General features: G+C 45.7%; 1 protein-coding gene and 1 non-coding gene across 2 annotated transcripts; both read left to right on the top strand.

Moving 5' to 3' along the window:
* Window positions 1-1,248: 1,248 nt before the first annotated feature.
* LOC148144023 (uncharacterized) lies at window positions 1,249-2,145 on the top strand. Its single transcript, XM_087974550.1, has one exon. The coding sequence runs from the start codon at window positions 1,249-1,251 to the stop codon at window positions 2,143-2,145; it is 897 nt and encodes a 298-aa protein (XP_087830676.1).
* Window positions 2,146-19,075: 16,930 nt separating this feature from the next.
* On the top strand, window positions 19,076-19,147 carry trnae-cuc (transfer RNA glutamic acid (anticodon CUC)). The gene has a single exon. It is a non-coding gene; the product is annotated as a tRNA-Glu (tRNA).

Raw genomic sequence — 19,147 nt, 5'->3', positions numbered from 1 at the left:
ATAATTATGACACATTTAAAAGGCATCTGGATCGGTTTATGAATAGGAAGGGTTTAGAGGGATATGGGCCAAATGCTGGCAAATGAGACCAGATTCAGCGAGGATATCTGGTCAGCATAGACCAGTGGACCAAAGGACCTGTTTCTGTGCTGTATATCTAGATGACTCTGGTTTGCCACGCCAGTCTGTTCAATTTCTCTCTGGTGTCATAGCCTTGATGTTTCATTCTAAAACTCCTGTGGGGGCACGTTAACCATTTTGTGTCTGATTGATTGCCAAGAAGTTGCATTGCAGGTTCATCCTGAATTTACACACTACACACAAGGGCGGCACGGTGGCACAGTGGTTAGCACTGCTGCCTCACACCGCCAGAGACCTCAGGCGACTGACTGTGTGGAGTTTGCACGTTCTCCCCGTGTCTGCGTGGGTTTCCTCCGGGTGCTCCGATTTCCTCCCACAATCCAAAAATATGCAGTTTAGGTGAATTGGCCATGCTAAATTTCCCGCAGTGTTAGGTTAGGGGTATGGGTGGGTTGCGCTTCGGCGGGTCCGTGTGGACTTGTTGGCCCGAAGGGCCTGTTTCCACAATGTAACGCACTCTAATTTTTACTACCAAAAATCAGACCTGCTCACAATGTCGTGGAAGATATTAATTTTCAGGTGGAGGGATCTAAAATTCAGAAAGATGTCAGTTGTGACTGTTCTGCTCTTCTGTCCCTGTCAGATCCTGAATCAGCACTTTCAGGAAAATTAGAATTGAGTGAGAATAGAGGGAGAGAGAGAGAAGGATGGTACTTTCAGTTTTGTGGAATAACAAAAGAAAAGAATGTTCAGCAGAAAGTAGAATTGCTTGTTCTGAATTTCTACCCTGGACTGACAGTGATGACTTTTGTAATCTCTTTTCAGAGTATTTGATATGAAGATGAAGTTTCAAAATCAACAGATGAAAGGCATATGCCTGAACCATTGACTCTCCTGCTCCTCAGATGCTGTCTGACCTGCAGTTTTCGACTCTGATTCTCCAGCATTTGTGAGTCACTCAATCCATCAGGACTGCAACAATTTTCAACTGTGATCCAATTGGTTCCTGTTTCAGTACGTTTTCAGCATCAGTGGGACTGGAAGAGAGCCCCTACTGTTGCAGCAACGCACTGAGTGTCGAGCCTGAAATAGTTATCTGGCCTGAAAAGAGGATTTCAAGGCAGGGAGGGGACATACACGCGTTTGTGTGCAACTGTAGCTTCGGCCATGGAGAAACCATGGAAGTGTGGCGACTGCGGGAAAGGCTTCCGTGTCCCGTCTGCCCTGGAGACACATCGGCGCAGTCACACCAGGGAGAAGCCATTCTCGTGTCCTGAGTGTGGGAAGGCCTTCAGTGATTCCTCCGCCCTGCTGAGGCACCGGCGGGTGCACACAGGGGAGAGGCCCTTCAGCTGTCCTCTGTGCAGGAAGAGCTTCAGCGATTCCTCCGCCCGGCTGAGGCACTTGCGGGTTCACACAGGGGAGAGGCCCTTCAGCTGCCTCAAGTGTGGGAAGGCATTCAACGATTCCTCCGCCCTGATGAGGCACCAGTGGGTGCACACAGGGGAGAGGCCCTTCCGCTGCCCCGATTGTGGGAAGTTGTTCACTCGCTTCTCCCACCTCGTGGTTCACCGGCGGGTCCACGCCGGTGAGAAGCCCTTCCCCTGCCCCAAATGTGGGAAGGCCTTCAGCGATTCCTCTGACCTGCTGACCCACCAGCGGGTCCACACCGGCGAGAGGCCATTCACCTGCTCTGTCTGCGGGAAGTGCTTTACACGCTCTTCCGACCTGCTGAAGCACCAGCGGGTCCACACTGGGGAAAGGCCCTTCAGCTGCTCTGTGTGCGGGAAGGGCTTTACCCAGGCCTCCCACCTGCTGACACACCGGTGTGTCCACACTGGGGAGAGGCCATTCACCTGCCTCGAGTGCGAGAAGGGCTTTGCTGTCTCCTCCACTCTACTGACGTACCAGCGGGTCCACACTGGGGAGAGGCCGTTTGCCTGCCCCGAGTGTGGGCAGAGGTTCACAATGTCCTGCTGCTTGAACAAGCACCAGCGGAGGCACCAATGCTCCCAACAATCAGATTCTGCCGGTAACGCTGCTGAGGGTCACCCCCAGGACTGATCCTCCTGCCCTTTCTGACAGTGGGGGTAGTGGGAGAGTTGGTAGGCTTTTTTGTTTTTTACTGGGGGAGTGGGGGTGGTGGCTCAGTGGTTAGCACTGCTGCCTCATAGCGCCAGGGACCCAGATTTAATTCCTTTCTCAGGGTGACTGTCAGTGTGGCGTTTGCATGTAATTCCCCGCTGTGTCTGCGTGGGTTTCCTCTGCATGTTGCAGTGTCTTCCCAAAGTCCAAACGTGCGCATGTTTGGGCGAATTGGCCAAGCTAAATAGTCCCATAGTGTTGATGAATGTGTAGGTGTGGTGCCTTAGTTAGGGGTAGTGCAGAGTGATAGGGTAGGAAAATGTATCTGAGTGAGTTACTCTTCAAAGGGTCGCTCTGAACTTGTTGGGCAGAAGGACCTGTTTCCTCACTGTAGTGATTCTATGATTCTGTGAACGTTGCTTCCAGTGGGCGCTGCTGCTCATTGAGCCCAGGAACTGCACAAACCTACGACCACAAGACCATTGGAGCAGAAGTTAGGATATTTTGACCCATCGAATCTGCTCCACCATCTGTTAGAGACAAAATAAAAAACTGCAGATGCTGGAATCTAAAATAGACAAACAGGAGGCTGGGCACAACAAGGCAGGCAGCACCAGGAGGTGGAGAAGTCAGCATTTCAGGTATGATCCCTCAGGACTGAAGAAGGGTTCTACCCGAAACGTTGACAACTCCATCAGAAATGATTTATCAGGATGTTGTTAGGACTAGAGGGAATGGGTTTAGAGTGAAAGGGGAAAGATTTAAAAGGGACCGAAAGGGAAAACTTTTCATGCAGTGTGGTGCGTGTATGGAACAAGCTGCCAGAGGAAGTGGAGGAAGCTGGTAGAATTTAAAAGACATTTGGTTGGGGACATGAATAGAAAGGGTTAGAGGGATTTGGGCCAAGTGCTGGCAAATTGGACTAGATTAATTTAGAATATCTGGTCAGCGTGGACGAGTTGGACTGAAGGATCTGTTTCCAAGCTGTACCTCTCAATGACTAGTGGTCCTGATGTAAGTTTAGAATTGAGTAACTTTGAATAATTCAATCTTGTTGAATTCGCCTCCTGAAAGGTTTCAAATGAACCCCTCCAAGCGATATGATTTAACTACGCCGAGTTGGATAAAGTATCCCATCAAGTTCAACATGAATGCGCATTTGAAGAAGTTGAAGTCAGAAGTCACACAACACCAGGTTACAGTCCAACAGGTTTATTTGAAATCCCAAGCTTTGGGAGCATTGTTCCTTCATCAGTGCTGCTCCTTCATCACTTCACCTGATGAAGGAACAGTGCTTCGAAAGCTCGTGAGTTCACATCAATCTATTGGGATTCTCACCTGGTGTTGTGTGACTTCTGACCTGTCCACCCCCAGCACCTCCACATCAGAGTTGACGAATGAGATCAGATTTTATTCAGCATGATTTAGTGAGATATTCATCTGGCTGCCCTTATGCCTGAAACATCGATTCTCCTACTACTCGGATGCTGTCAGACCTGCTGTGCTTTTCCAGCACCACACTCTCAACTCTGATCTCCAGCATTTGCAGTCCTCACTTTTTCCTGGTTCATGTGAAAACTCAACATTGTCAGAGTTACGAAGAGACGCCAGTCACAGAGTACTATAGCACAGAGACAGGCCCTTCAGCTCAAACTGGTCCATGCTGACCAAAATGTTTGTCAACACTAACCTCATTTCCCTGCACTTGGCCCATATTCTTCTCAAGCTTTCCTACCCATGTATTTGTTGAAACGCCTTTTCAATATTGTTAATGTACCTGTTTCAACCACTTCCACTGGCAGCTGTTTCCCCAGGCGAACTACATTCTGTAAATATTTTGCCCCACATCTTTTCTTCCATCTTTCTCCTCTCGCCATAAAAACGCGTCCTTGGACTTGAAATCCTCCCCCTAGGGAAGAGACAGCTACCATTAACCCAAATCTACCCCTCATGGTTTGAAAATATTGCCTCTCAACTTCCTCTGCTCCAGTGGAAAAACATCCCAGCCTATCCAGCCTAAATTCTAATTTGATAATAATGACAGTGATGATTTTGGCTGTGTGTGTGTCAAGGATCTCTCATTTCTAAGCCAATGCTGTGGCCTCTTAAGTTCACCTGATCTTAAAACGAATGGCACCCCATTCATTTAAAATATCCATGTTTTCTGTGTAAAGTCGGTCCTGGTCAGGAAATAGGCATTGGTGTCTTATATTCCCTTAGACTTCTTGTGACCGGGTTCATATGCTCTGTTTTGAGATGTATGAGTAAATCTTCAGAACAAAAGATTAATGCAGCCCTTTATTCATGTCTCATTATTAAAAACACTTTCTCCATTTACAGATGTGATTGAGAAGCTTCTCCCAATGAATCTTTGACTGATAACCGCACTTGTCAGGCTTTTGAAAGTCACTGCAGCTCTGTCACAGCACAGGGGAGGGCTCTTTCAGACACAACGCGTCATGCAGAAAATTCTCCCACATTAGTCGAGCAAAGTAGACGTCTTTTTAAGACATTGTGAAAATTGAAAGGGTTCAGAAAAGGTTTGGAAGGATGTTGCCCGGGTTGCAAGGTTAGAGCAACAGGGAGAGGCTGAATACGCTGGTACTATTTTCCCTGAAGCTTTAGAGTCAGCCAGAAACATCTGTTGAATCAGGAAACATCTCTTCCTGCAGCAGCTTCAGACAGACTGCTTGCTAAAACCAAAAGCAGGGGAAAAGAATGGGACAACTGCCCTTTCATTGTAGAAGTGTTTTAGAAAAAAAAGTGTCAAACCCTTTTCCCGGATTGTTGCCTTAGCCAGTATCTGTTAACCATTAGCGAAAACCTTAAACCTGGATGAATGGGAAGCCATTTACAACCCCTCCTGAAAATAAACCAACAACGTCATCTTCTTAAAGGAGCAGCATGATCACAACAAAAAGCACCTGAACTGAAACATTTGTAACAAAAGGCTGTACATTTAGCAGGACAAGAAAACACATTTGCAATTTCACCAATCAATTTAAATCAGCCCCATTGGCTACCAAAAACTTATTAAATTTAAATCCTAAAGTTTTGACAACAGGACCAATCCTATCATAAAGAATTGGTTCTCTCAGTCATCTGTGTATGAGAGAAAGCATCATTTAGAAAAATAGAGAAGGGCATTCCTGACAGAGGAATCGGAGGAGGCATCCCCGACAGAAGATGGCACAGAATATTCCGGAAGACACATAACCTGGTTGCAATCTGAGAGATTAAATTCTATTATGTGTTATCTGAGTGGGACATGCATTGATTGGAACAGCATACCAGAAGAATCTTGATTTATTCCAGAATACTCAGTAGTTAGGAAGGATTTATTCAGTTTGTTAGTAGTTTTGTTCATTTGTTCACCGTGAGAGTTGGTTAAATAACTTGCTGATTGTCGGTTGTAAAGTGTCAGGGATTTACTTTTAACACTTCAGCAGGTTACACCACTTATCACACTGACTTTACAGATTAAAGGGCAACGTGCCATTCTTTGGACGTTTCGGTTTGAGATCTTGGAGAGTGGTGGGGCGGGGTTCAGCCTTCGTTTTGTAACAGTATTGATGACATTCTCTTGAATGCAATGGAGTCAATATTAATCCCAGCCTCTTGGTGTGGTTGTGGGTGAATCACCTTAATTTGGCTCCTGACTCAGAAACCGCACAGACAATCAAATGCTGAAACAATTATTTGCACTTTATTGCACGTAGCAACCACAAATAAAACCTCTCAAGTTCATTCAGCTTCACCCCCGCCCCCCCCCCCCCCCCCCCCCCCAAACCTGGCTATCACCCAGTTGATGGCTGAATTTAACTGGGTTTCCACCGACAGTGCCCATCTCTGGAAGTGTCCAGGGGTTTGATGCAGTATTATTCTTTTAAGTACTGCTGCTGCTTTATCATTCTGGAGTTGAATTTTGGTGGCGTTTCCTCAATTTCAAATCTGTGGTGTGACTTTTTTTTAAGACTCTAACATCACCTCACATTGCTGGAGACCTCAGGTCTGTAGTTTACCTTCTTATCCTTGAGGGTTAGCTGTCTGTTTGAAACAGCCTGCCCTGCAATTAACCCCTCTATGTCAGGGCTTTCCTTCCACAGGCAGAATTAATTGTCCTTTTGTCACACCATTGTAAAATAATATTATCTTACCTGTCCCAAGAAACAACTTATTGTGTTGCCTCCTTCTTCCCAGGGATGGTTAACAAGCCATTTATCGTATTGAATCTGCTTTGCTATTCAATCATGGCTGATATGTTTCTTAACCCCATTCTCCCGTAACGTTTGAGCCCCTTGATACTCAAGAATGAGTGAATGGTGGAGCAGACTCAATGGGCTGAATGGCCTAATTTCACTTCCTGTGGTGTCACAGTTTCTCGTCAGCCCTTTCATTTCTTGCTCCAGAAAGCGTTATTGTTGACTCGTGAAGTTTGGGAAGTTCTGGAGTTTACAAGTGCACACCACGCTCCTCTATGCCTCCTCCTCAGCCTTAAAGTAAAGGGAAGACGTTTTAGAACAGAAATAAGGAAAACTTCAGACAGAGAGTGGTAATCGATGGAATTCACTGCCCCGGAAGGCTGTGGAGGTAAGATCATTGAATATATTTTCTTGAGTATCAAGAGGATCAAAGGTTATAGGGAGAACGGGGTTGAGAAACTTATCAGCCATGACTGAATGGTGGAGCAGACTCAATGGGCTGAATGGCATAATTTCTGCTCCTATAGTCTAATGATATGCTGATGTGTGGAGGGGTGAGGATGGGGGAAAAGAGATAAAGAGGGGAATACAATTAAGGTGAAGCTGGATACAGATACATAGGGAATACAAGAATTGTACGATAAATTTCAGACCACATAGAAGCACTGGCAAGGCTAACTGAAGATCTACAATATGCTGCAGTTCGATATTACAAGCCCATAAACAACTGCAAATCAGACAAGGTCTTTTCAGAAGTTGGACCATGAACGCCTGAAGCTGCTGCTTCTCTTTCTCTCTCTCTCTCTCTCTCTCTCTCACGCAATGAAGATTGATCTTCACCCAGACTAGAACTTCTTTCCTCTGTCCAAATATTTGTGAACGCAGACCTTGTTTTGAAGGATGGCATGTTGTCTGATCATCACAATTAAAGGGGTGTCTTCCCCCTGATATGCAAAGGGACAGTCAGTCAGGGGAGGGCAGGGTCACGTCTTGTGTTGTTGTGTGGAATCTGTGACAGCTGCAACAATTCATCCCAACTCCTGTACTCAGTGCTCTGACTGATGAAAGCAAGCATGCCGAAAGTCTTCTTCACCGACCTGTCTACCCATGACTCCACTTTCTAGGAGCTATGAACCTGCACCCCTACATCTCTTGGTTTGAATTACTGCATATGAAACAGATTTGGTGCTTATCTCAAATCTAATTCGGTATTTTATGCTGAATGCCATGACTGATGAAGGCCAGTGTGCCAAAAAATTTCTACCTGTGACTCCATTTTCAGAGAACTGTGAACCTGTACTCCAAGATCCCTCTGTTCCACTACACTCCTTAAGGTCCTACCATTCACCATGAAATTCCTACCTTGATTTGACTATACAAAATGTAAGACCTCACACTTATCTATATTAAACTCCATTTGCCATTAACTTTAAACCTATGCCCTCTAATTTTGGACTTCCCCACCCCAAGGGAGAAGACCTTGCCTATTTACCTTACCCATGTCCCTCATGATTTTATAAATGTCTTTAATGTCACCCCTCAGCCTCCAAAGCTCCAGGGAACATAGCTCCAATCTATTCAACCTCTTCCTGTAGCTCAAACCCTCCAACCCTGGCAGCATCCTTGTAAATATTTTCTGAACCCTTTCAAGTTTCACAACACCCTTCCTGTAGCAGAAAGCACAGAAATTGCATGCAGAATTGCAACAATGATGGAACCAATGTCCTCTCTGACGAGGATTTTAAAACAATATTTATAACTACAAGCAAATCAGGTTAGTTGGGCATGACTTTCCCAAAGCAGTTTGTTTTGGTTGTCCTTCATTAACCTATGCTTTAAAATATATAAGAAAATATTTTGAGGGATGGGATTGTTGCTAGCACGTCCAACATTTGCTCCCCATCCCTCATGGCCTTTGGACTGAGCGATTGGCTTCCTGCGAAAAGGCAGTTGAGAGTCAACCACATTGTCGTAGGTCTGGAGTCACATGATGTGAGCGTGGGCACGCGTGTGTAGAGTTGTGAGTGGTAGATTTCCCTCCCTAAAAGAACACTTTCACAACACTCTGTCATGACTGGACAAAAACAACAGTTCTGGCAGCATCAATGAGGAGACGACAGTGTTACTGTTTTGAGTCCGGTGGCCTTTCAAAATTAGGCTGGATTCAAAACATTAACTGTTTTCTTTCCACAGATGCTGCCAGACCTGCTGCATTTCCCCAGCAATTGTGCCTTTTGTTGCTGATCTCCAACAGCTGCAATGCATTGTCTTAGCCAATAATGGTTTCCTGGTTGCCAGTGCAGAGACAAACTCTCATTTCCAGATCTTTTTATTCGTTGAAAATAAAGTCCACTAGCATCCATGATGGGATTTTAATTTTTGTTCTCAGAAGACCGAGATCTTTGGGCTACTTAACCAGTATCACTAGATCGCAATCTTCCCTTCACTGACAGTGACATTGACAATCTTGTCCTGAATATTTTTCTTTATTCATTCATGGAACGTGACACTTCGTCTCCCAAAAAATAACCAAGTGCCAATTCAGAGGGCAGTTAAGAGTCAACCACATGACTTTGGATCAAGAGTGACACATTCACCAAACTGGGAAAGGACTGAAGATTTCCTTCCTTAAAAAAAGGTTATTAGTGAACAAGATAGGTACTTATGATAATTGATAAGATCACTAAAGCAGCGATAAGTTTATATTCCAGATACATAAATTGATTTCAAATTGCATCGGGGCCATAGCAGCATCAATTTGAAACTCCAGATGTTAAATCCAGTAACAATGCCCAAATGCCACCAACTCCCTACAATCTCTAGGCTTCCAACACTGACTGGTCTGTAATTGACAGTTGCATCCTTTTCCTCCTTACTATTTACTCAAAGTTTGTGCGAAGATTTGTAGCTCGGGTGCTCGTTGTTGTGTGACCCCTAGGACTCATAACGGTACACAAACCAACAGCCACGCTCAGACAACAACTCACCAGAACGAAGGACCCGATACCCAACATGAGCAAGACGGATGTAATGTACAAAATACCATGCAAGGACTGCACTAAACATTATATAGGACAAACAGGAAGACAGCTAACAATCCGCATACATGAACATCAACTAGCCACGAAACGACACGGCCAGCTATCCTTCGTAGCCACACACGCAGACAACAAGCAACATGAATTCGACTGGGACAACACTACTATCATCGGGCAAGACAGACAGAGAACAGCCAATGAATTCCGAGAGGCATGGCATTTATTCACAAACTCCATCAACAAACACATCGACCTGGACCCAATATACCAACCACTACAGCGGACAGCTGAAACTGACAACCGGAAGCGGCAGGGTCAGACCACTATAAACACCGGAGGAAACATCAAAGAAGCGCTTCGCAGGAGGCTCCCAAGCACTGATGATGTCGCCTAACCAGGGGACGAAATGTTTGCAACAAAAACTTCCAGCTCGGTGAACAGAATTACTATTTACTATTCAATTCAGCCCATTGAGTTGACTCTGCCATTTGTTCAGATCACGATTATTCTGGGAAACATTTACTCCATTTTGCTGCCATTTCCCCATAATCCTCAATTCGCTTACTGATTTAAAAAAAATCTATCTCAGCCTTGAATGCACGTAACAACCCAGGCTCAACAGCCCTCTGTAGTATCAAGTTCCACAGATTTACTGCCCTCAGGAGAAATTCCTATCTGTCCTAAACATGCAATCTCTTATTTGGAGGTTACTTCCTCTGGTTCCAGACTCACCCACGTTTCCACGTCGAGCCTGTCAAGTCTCCTCAGAATCTTGTACGTGACAATAAGGTTACCTCTAATTCTCCAACTTCTAATAAGCACAGGCCCAAACTATTCAGTTCTCCTCATAAGACGTTCTTTCCATCCCTGGTATCATCATGGTCAACCTTCTCTGGACTGCCTCCAATGCCAATATATCTTTCCTACAGGTAAAGGGCCCTAAACTGTTCACAGTATTCAGTTGTGGCCTGACTAATGCCTTACATTGGTTCACTATAACCTCCCTACATTTCTACTCTATTGAAAAGGCCAACCTCCCATTTGCCTCCCTATTACTCACTGAAATTGGATGAAGAGATTCGTGGACGTGATTCCAAATCCCTCTATTCTAAAGCTTTCTCCATTAATATTCATTTCTTCACCTCCTGACAAACTGTATTACCTCATTTTCCCATCTGCCAAGCTTTCGCTCATTTGCTTAACCTGTCTATATCCCTCTCCAGATATCTAATGTCATCCTCACCACCTGCTTTCAAATCAACTGTCTCTTCTACAAATTTAGCAATAGTGCCTTCACTTTACTTATCCAAGTAATTCGTATATATATTGTAAATAATGTTGGCCCCAGCGCTGATCCCTGTGGTACACCACGAGTTACAAGTTGTCATCCTGCACATGCCCCTTACCACAACTGTGGTAGTTAGCCAATCCTCTATCCATGCTAACATACAGCCTCCCAACACTGTGGGCTCTTTGCTTACTATTTCATGAGATGTGAATGTCATTGGCTGTGCCAACAACTCTTCCCAAACACACCTTGAAAAGGTGGTGCTCAACTGCCTCTTAAATTGCTTCACAAATATGATGTGGACTGCAACAATGTTCAGGAGTGAGTTCCAGCATTTTGGCTAATAACAAAGAAACAATGCGATATACCTTGCAGTCGGAATGCTGTGTTCACACTTGTCTGTTCTTGGTGGTTGAGGTCATGACTTGAAAGGTGCTTTTGAAGAACCACCACTCATACAATCAAGCCAGACTGATAGACTGTGGCCCGAGACTCTGCCAGTTTCAGTTTCCTCATCAATCTACATTCTTTCCAGCGAAGTTTCAGTCTCAAACCGCCACGCAATGCCTTCTGTTACGGCTTAAAAGATAAGAATATACATGATTACCAACCGTATTTTGGGTTGTATAAATCTTTGCCTGCCAGAATTATTTTCCAAAAGACTTTAATTAAACTGGGTGACTGCATGAAATGGTTTGTTGGTCAGACTATAATCATCATCCTCAAAGGAGACAATGCCAGTAATACCATTGAACTCGTCTTTTTGTTTAAAAAGCACAAGTTCTTGATTTATTTTTACAACTTACTGGCATTCACACCTGCACATTCAATGTCAAACTCAGACAACATAAATGAAATTACACCATTAATTTTGTTTTACAACAATCCAACAGATTAATTAATAATACACAGTGAATACCAAGGCTGATTAATGTGAAATTAAATTTGACTGAAAATGTAAAATCGAGATGAGAGATAACAAATGGGGGAAGGGCAGAAGGCAGGAAATGCAGCAGCATAGAAGGTGCTCCTCCAGGGAGTGTATTTTACCAACTACAACTGCGAAATATAAACAAACACTCTGACATGATCCTCCGGTTTTAATGTAAACCATACTCCCATAGAGTAGGTACCATTTAAATAAGTTAATAGATACCAGCCTTGAGCAAATCCAGCCTCCAGCCGGGCCCCCCGCTTCTTGGAGCTCGGAGAGGGGTTCCCACTCATTCATTCAACAGGAGGCGGCTCAATTTATTGTAATGGGCACGGAGGGTACAGTGGTCGTGTCTCATGTTGAGGAGGAAGCTGTTTCCTCTCATTCAACAAAAGAGGACCTATTTACTAGAGGTTTTTTTTTGTGGTGCAGCTGTAGTCACCCATAGAGCCCTGAGGCTCAGGTTCAAATCCCACTGCTCCAGTGTGTGTAATAACATGACTTCCCAAGTCACGTGCCAATTGGCATAGGGATAAGAAAATTAGGGAAGTAAACACGTCAACCTGTTCAATGCTATCTCCAATCATTTCACTTCCTGTCCCATTCGTACTCCAGGGAGCCCAGCCTCGTTTCACGAAGGTTCTTTTTGAGAAGTTTAATCGGGCATTTTTGCACAAGTCAAGTTAAGAAAGCCGGGATCTCTCGCCAGACTGCGCGGGAGACAACAACATTAATTCTCGGCGGGGAGGCGGAATTATGAATTCACTAATAGCCTCCCCTAAGCGATGGCACAGCAGATGCCAACGCCTGTCTCTGTGGCGCATTTGTTCAGCGCGTTCGGCCGTCAACCGAAAGGTTGGTGGTTCAAGCCCAACTAGGGTGGCAGTGTTTGCTGTTCTTCCTTGGCTTCGAAGCTGCACGCTTTTAATGGGGTCAGGAAAGTGTTCCCCAAACGGAAATCCTCTCCACAAAGGGGTTTCTGAATTGAATTAATGTCTAACGGAAGGGACTGCGGATGCTGAGAAGCCGAGACAAAAAGACAAACTCGGCAGGTTTGACAGTACCTGTCGGAGAAAACAGAATTTTGAAATGTTGTCTCTGATTCTCTTTCCACAGATGTTGCCTGACCTGCTGAGTTCCTCCTGCAAGTTCTAGTTTTGTTTTTAACGGAAATTTCACCTTTTGGGATGAAACACCTCGACTCGCCAAGTGTAGATATTTAACCCTTTTGAATCACTGTGAAGTGATTGGATTCAAACAAACTCTGCGATGATTCACTCTTTCTCAGCTCCACAGGCAGGCAGACCTGGGAAGTGAAGTTGTCAGTGTGGTTCTGTATTCGTGGGCCGAGTGGTTCATGCGATGGACTTGAAATCCATTGTGGTTTCCCCACGCAGGTGTGAACCCTGCCGACTACAAAATGAGAACTGTCGTCGAAAAGAAGGGGAGCTTGCTCCCCGGTTTCTCCTTTAAGATTCAAATCGGTGGAGGGGGAAAAGTATTTCACTCACATTGGGACTGGTGGGAATCTGCAACCCACTGCCTGTTCGGGTGGAACAAGCAGATACCCGCAGAGATTTGTTTGAGGCTGTGAGGAAAGTGTTTGGAAATGAGATTAGAACAGGGACGGGCATGAAATCGTGATCGAAATGAAGCAGGCACCTGAGGACAAGGGTGTTTCCTTTGCCAGTGAAAGATGCTGCTTCACAAAGTTGGGCCTGTGGAAGGGAATCAGTGACGGTGATTATCTTTGGTTGTTCACCTTGTGAAGGTTCCCATTGCTGCGCATGTCCGTGTTAACGTCAGAACTCTGTAGCATGGCGGCGTCAGGTACGCACAGTGCCAGGGGCGCAATGGATGACGCATCTGACTCCACCTACCTGTTTGAAATGCAGCTCACAGCTTCTTCACACACCCCAATTAATCTTTCTCATTGTCCTGAAGCCGGCATACGGTTTGAATTCCCGATCTGCGGGAATGAGAATCTTTTCACTGTCTCGCGTCAGTCAATGTCCCTGAGAACATCGGAGTCAAGTCACAGCGCTGTCAGATGAGGGGAAGCTGAAATAGCCCCACACGCTGCTCACGGGCACATTTTACTTTCCCCAACTCACCGCCTCAACCACTGCGGCTCCTGGGAGTGGAAAGGAAACAATCACCAAAAGCCAGTCTTCGCTTTGTGAATCTTCAGAAAATCAGCAAACGTTCATCCCTTCGGATTTTCTATCTTGGGCTGACAGGGATGGGTTTTGTCACTCTTTTGTAGGACATTGCAAGGGATGTTTTGCAGAAAGCACCACAATACAATCTGATTAATCAGGACCTGGATGTTTTCGGTCTTTGAATGTAAGTGTTGTGCTCAACAACTTTGTTGTTCACAGTTTATAATACTTATCTTCCCAGTCCACTGTATCACTTGTTGAAAATGTTTAATTTGCGTCTTGTAATCCTTTCACTGTCTGCTAATGAGGATCGTGTTTCCGTGTTTTACCTAAATTATCTTGACCTTGCATACCTCAAGCCTCAAGCTAATTTCACGAGAAACCTTCTCCAGTTCAAAAGCCAACTGTTAATGATGGCTCTGTTTCTTGTCACGTATCCAATTTCAGATCGATGTTGTTAATTCCCCTTTTATTCCTTCAGATCCAGGTTTCGCTCACAGGGCTAGAACAGAACTGTCACCAAATACATTTACCAATCTACGTTCATCCTACCGATTGTATTAGCATCATCAACACTTCTCATCAAAATAACTCGAGAGACTTTCATCACAATTTTCTGTGAACAGTTGCACATTAGCTTTGCTGAATGAACCCCAAATTTCTTGAAGTGGCTCCTTATTTTCGGCCCTGATTATTAATCTCTCTATGCATGGGAATGGATCCTTCCCACCCGTTCTATCACTCATCAATGTGTGTAGTTCAGTTCGATCTCCCATCAACCTCCTCTGTCCTGATCAAATCCAGGGGAACAGAATACGTTGGAACTATGGCGCGGACAGGAAAAGCCTAATACTCACCTTTCCTGTTAGAACCATTCCATGAGAAATTTTAGACCACTACTTTGGGCGTGTAGTTGTGGCCGAACACTTCAGGTGTTCGGCCACAACTCAGGGTGGTACCCTGCTGACTATGCTTTCTTCACTGGCGATTTTAAATGACTTCCTGTTGGCTGCATTATCGCTCAAACTTCACAAAACCCGTCTCGATAAAATCACGTTTTCTCATGTCTGGGAATTGATTGCCATGCAGGAACCTCGGGTTCTGAACAAACAACGTACCAGCCTCACAACGTCAGCTCTGTTTACCTTTCCACAGATGCTGCTCGTCCTGTTGGCTTTCTGCAGTATTCTCTGTGTTTAATCGGCACAAGTGCTGCTTTTCATTCAAGAACTTCAATCCCTGTCCTCTGGTAACTGACTCTGGTCAGTGGCAATTGATTCTTCTGATCATTAATCTGCCCATTCCCACCGCTTCTTCTCCCATCATTACCAACAGCCCCAGGAAATCTCCAGTTAACCTTCTTTGCTCCAAAGCAAACATTCCCAACCTTGGGAATGTCTCTCCAAAATGGAAATTCCTCATCTCTGGAAATGAATCATGGCGTACAATTGGGAAGAGGTTTTGGCAAAATATTGTCAGTTACGAAATGGAAAAATGTTCATGAAGCAAAACAGAAATCCCAGTCTCCAGCTTTGTGAATCTTTAGAAACTCTTTGGGAAGCGTATTTAGAGGAGAATGAAAGATGAACTGTCCCACTGAGTCGAGACAGTCCAGACACCGTCCCCTTGTTGAAGAGGCCGGGAGATTAACTCTGATGTTCTCGGGACATGAATTGATCTGAGACATTGAAAGAATTGTCGTTCCTGCACATCAGGAATTCAAACCTCTTCTCGCCTCCGAACCAATGAGAGAACTCGGGAACAGGCAAAACACGGAAAGGCTCGAAGGGCGACGGCCCCGGAGTAAGAAAGCTCGTTCCTCCTGACATGGATGTGTCTCCAGCCTGTCCCCGGTGTCTCGACAATAAATCTCCCAGGCTTCATTATGGGAAAGTAAAACTGATAGACGACAACTGGAATTCGAGGCCGGGAGGCTGACTTGTGAATTCACTAATAGCCTCCCCTAAGTGATGGTGCAACCCATGTCAGCGCCTGTCTCTGTGGCGCAATTGGTCCGCGCGTTCGGCTGTTAACCGAAAGGTTGGTGATTCGAGCGCACCCAGAGGCGATGACCGTCTGGTTGCCTGTCTCTTTAGCACGCCCCCCTGTTCCCTAGCCAGCATCTCTGTCTCAGGCATGCAGCAGTGTTCCAGCAAAGCTCCGCTCCAGATGGAAGACCAGCGCCTCATTTTCCGTTTGGAATCCTCCAGTCTTCAAGATCGAGTTCAATATTATTTGGATCCGAACTCCCGCATGCCCTTGATCCCTACCACACCCACACGAGGCCGTGTTATCACATCGTCTGCTGTTACACACGACTTATTGTTCGCCAGGAATAGTCTCCATTAACAGTTAGTCAAACCCGACACAGATCGTTATTCTCTCCTTTGTCCCTCCAATGTTCTCCCTCTGAACTAGTGGCAAAGAGAGCAATGTGGATTGATATCCCTGAGCCAGCTCTTTGTCCCATCTCCAGGAACCGGGTTCTCTCCACTGGCGGATAATTAAACCACTTTGTTATTGCGTTGACGTGAGGAGATTGTATAAATATAAACTTTTCTAAATCCCCACCTTCCGTTGATTGAACTGTGAGTTCACTCTGAATCACAACACGTGTCACAGCGCAATTTGAGGCCCACATTAGTTCTGCTGGTTCTACACAGCAAGTAAATGAGAGTCTCTATTCGTATCATTCTCTTGCCTTCGCCCTGTAAATCTCCACATTGTTACTTTGGACATGACCACCGAATGCCCTTTTGTGTTCTTGAATCTGCCTCCTTGTCACGGTCGGACAGGGACAAGAAAGTGTTCTTCCTAATGTCACTTTTACTTTTTTTACCAAATGCCTTGAAATCTCTGACAATTATTTGGGAAATTGAAAGGATTCTCATTCCTGCACATGAGGTTGAATTGATTTAATTTCTAACGTAAAGGACTGCGGATGCTGAGAATCAGAGACACAAAGAGGAGCTGCTGGAGAAACTCAGCAGGTTTGGCAGTACCTGTGGGAGAAAACAGAGTTCTGAAATATTGTCTCTGATTCTCTTTCCACCGATGGTGCCTGACCTGCTGAGTTGCTCCTGCAATTTCTGTTTTTGCTTTTAACTGAAAGTTTATTTCATCTTTCGTGATGAAACAACCAGACTCGCCATGTGCAGATATGTAACCCTTTCGAAACCTGTGAAGTGATTGTATTCAAACAAACCCAGCAATAACTCACTATTTCTCAGCTCCACAGGCAGAGAGACCTGGGAAATGAAGCTGTCAGTGTGGTTCTTTGTTCGTGGGTCGAGTGGTTAATACGATGGATTTGAGATCGATTGCGGTTTCCCCACGCAGGTGTGAACCTTGCCGACGACAGTTGAGAAATGTCGTCAAAAAGAAAGGAAGACTGTTCCCCGGTTTCTTCTTTAAGATTCACATCAGTGGAGGGGTTGGAAATCTGCAACCCATTGCCTGTCAGGGTGGAACAAGCAGATACCCACAGAGCTACTTTTGAGGCTATGAGCCAAGTGTTTGGAAATGAGACGAGAACAGTGAGGGGCGTGAAGTCGTGATCGAAATGAAGCAGGCACCTGAGGACGAATGTGTTTTATTTGCCAGTGAAAGATACTGCTTCACCAAGTTGGGACAATGGAAGGTAAGCAGTGACGGTGATTATCTTTGGCTGTTCCTCTTGTGAATGTTCCCATTGCTGCGCATGTCCGTGTTAACGTCAGAACTCAGCAGCATGGTGGCGTCAGGTACGCACAGGGCCGGGGCGCAATGGATGAGGCATCTGACTCCACCTACCTGTTTGAAATGCAGCTCACAGCTTCTTCACACACCCCAATTAATCTTTCTCATTGTCCTGAAGCCGGCATACGGTTTGAATTCCTGATTTGCGGGAATGGGAATCTTTTCACTGTCTCGCGTCAGTAAGTGTCCCTGAGAACATCAGAGTCACGTCACAGCGCTGTCAGAGGAGGGGAAGCTGAAATCGCCCCACACGCTGCTCATGGACATATTTCACTTTCTCCAACTCACCTCCCCAACCACTGCGGCTCCTGGGAGTGGAAAGGGAACAAACACCAAAACCCAGTCTCAGCTTTGTAAATCTTCAGGAAATAAGAAATCTGTTCATCCTGTTGGATCTTGCATCCTGGCCTGACAGCGTTGATTGTAAATGGCTGTCCAGTCAGTGCCGATTCGTTTTGGCTGAAAAAAATCTTCCTTATCTCATCCCAGCATTTCTTGCCACAGAGAACTGTGCGGCAGAGTTCATGTATATATTTCCTTGTATGGTATTTTGTAAATAACATTCGTTTGCGGGTTGTTTGTATCGGGTATTTCAGGTTCATTAGCCGCTGTTTAAGTGTGTTGGTAGGTTTGTGGGCTACCATAATGCTGAGAGCGTTGAGTTGTCTGGACATCATTTCCCAGATGTCTTTTATGTGAAGTAATGTGGCTAGGGTTTCTGCACACGTTGTGTCTGCTTGTGTCAGTTTGTTGATGTGAAATCGACACACTGGGTTTATTGGGTAGGCAAAAGTGCGGATTGCAGATGCTGGAAACCAGAGTTTAGATCAGAGTGGTGCTGGAAAAGCACAGCAGGTCAGACAGCTTCCGAGGAGCAGGAAAATCGACTTTTCGGGCAAAAGCCCTTCATCAGGAATGGAAGCAGGACGCCTCCAGGGCGGAGAGATAAATTGGGGGGTGGAGGTGTGCTGGGCCGAAGGTAGCAAAGAGTACAATAGGTGAATGGGGGTGGGGATGGAGGTGAAAGGTCAGAGAGGAGGGTAGAGCGGATAGGTGGGAAGGGAGATTGGCAGGTAGGACAGGTCATGAGGATAGCACTGTGCTGGAAGTTTGGAACTGAAGTAAGGTGTGGGGAGGGGAAATGAGGAAACTGGTGAAGTCTACATTAATGTTCTGGGTTTGAATTTATCCGAGGCGGAAGATGGGGCGTTCTTCCTCCAGGCATCGGGTGGGGAGGGAGCGGCGATGGAGGAGACCCAGGACCTGCATGTCCTCGGCAGAGTGGGAGGGGGTGTTGAAATGTTGGGCCAAAGGGCGATGGGGTTGATTGTTGCGGGTGTCCTGGAAATATCCCCTCAAGCGCCGTGACTGGACTCTGCGAGGAGTCTCCAGCCTCCCCAATGTAGAGGAGACCGCATCGGGAGCAATGGATACAAAAAATGACATTGTTGGATGCACAGGTGAAAGCTTGCTGACGACCGCGGCCCAGGTTCGATTTCCGGGCAGGAAAGTAATTTTTAGGAGAGCTGACAAGCGGAAACCGCATCTCCCTGGTGGTCTAGTGGTTAGGATTTGGCGCTCTCACCACTGCGGCCCGGGTTCGATTCCCGGTCAGGGAA

This window comes from Chiloscyllium plagiosum, unplaced genomic scaffold (assembly GCF_037043375.1).
Source record: "Chiloscyllium plagiosum isolate Xiang-an unplaced genomic scaffold, Cpla_swu_hap1 HiC_scaffold_27, whole genome shotgun sequence".
NCBI lineage: Eukaryota > Metazoa > Chordata > Chondrichthyes > Orectolobiformes > Hemiscylliidae > Chiloscyllium > Chiloscyllium plagiosum.
This window is presented reverse-complemented; position numbering and strand designations above follow the sequence as displayed.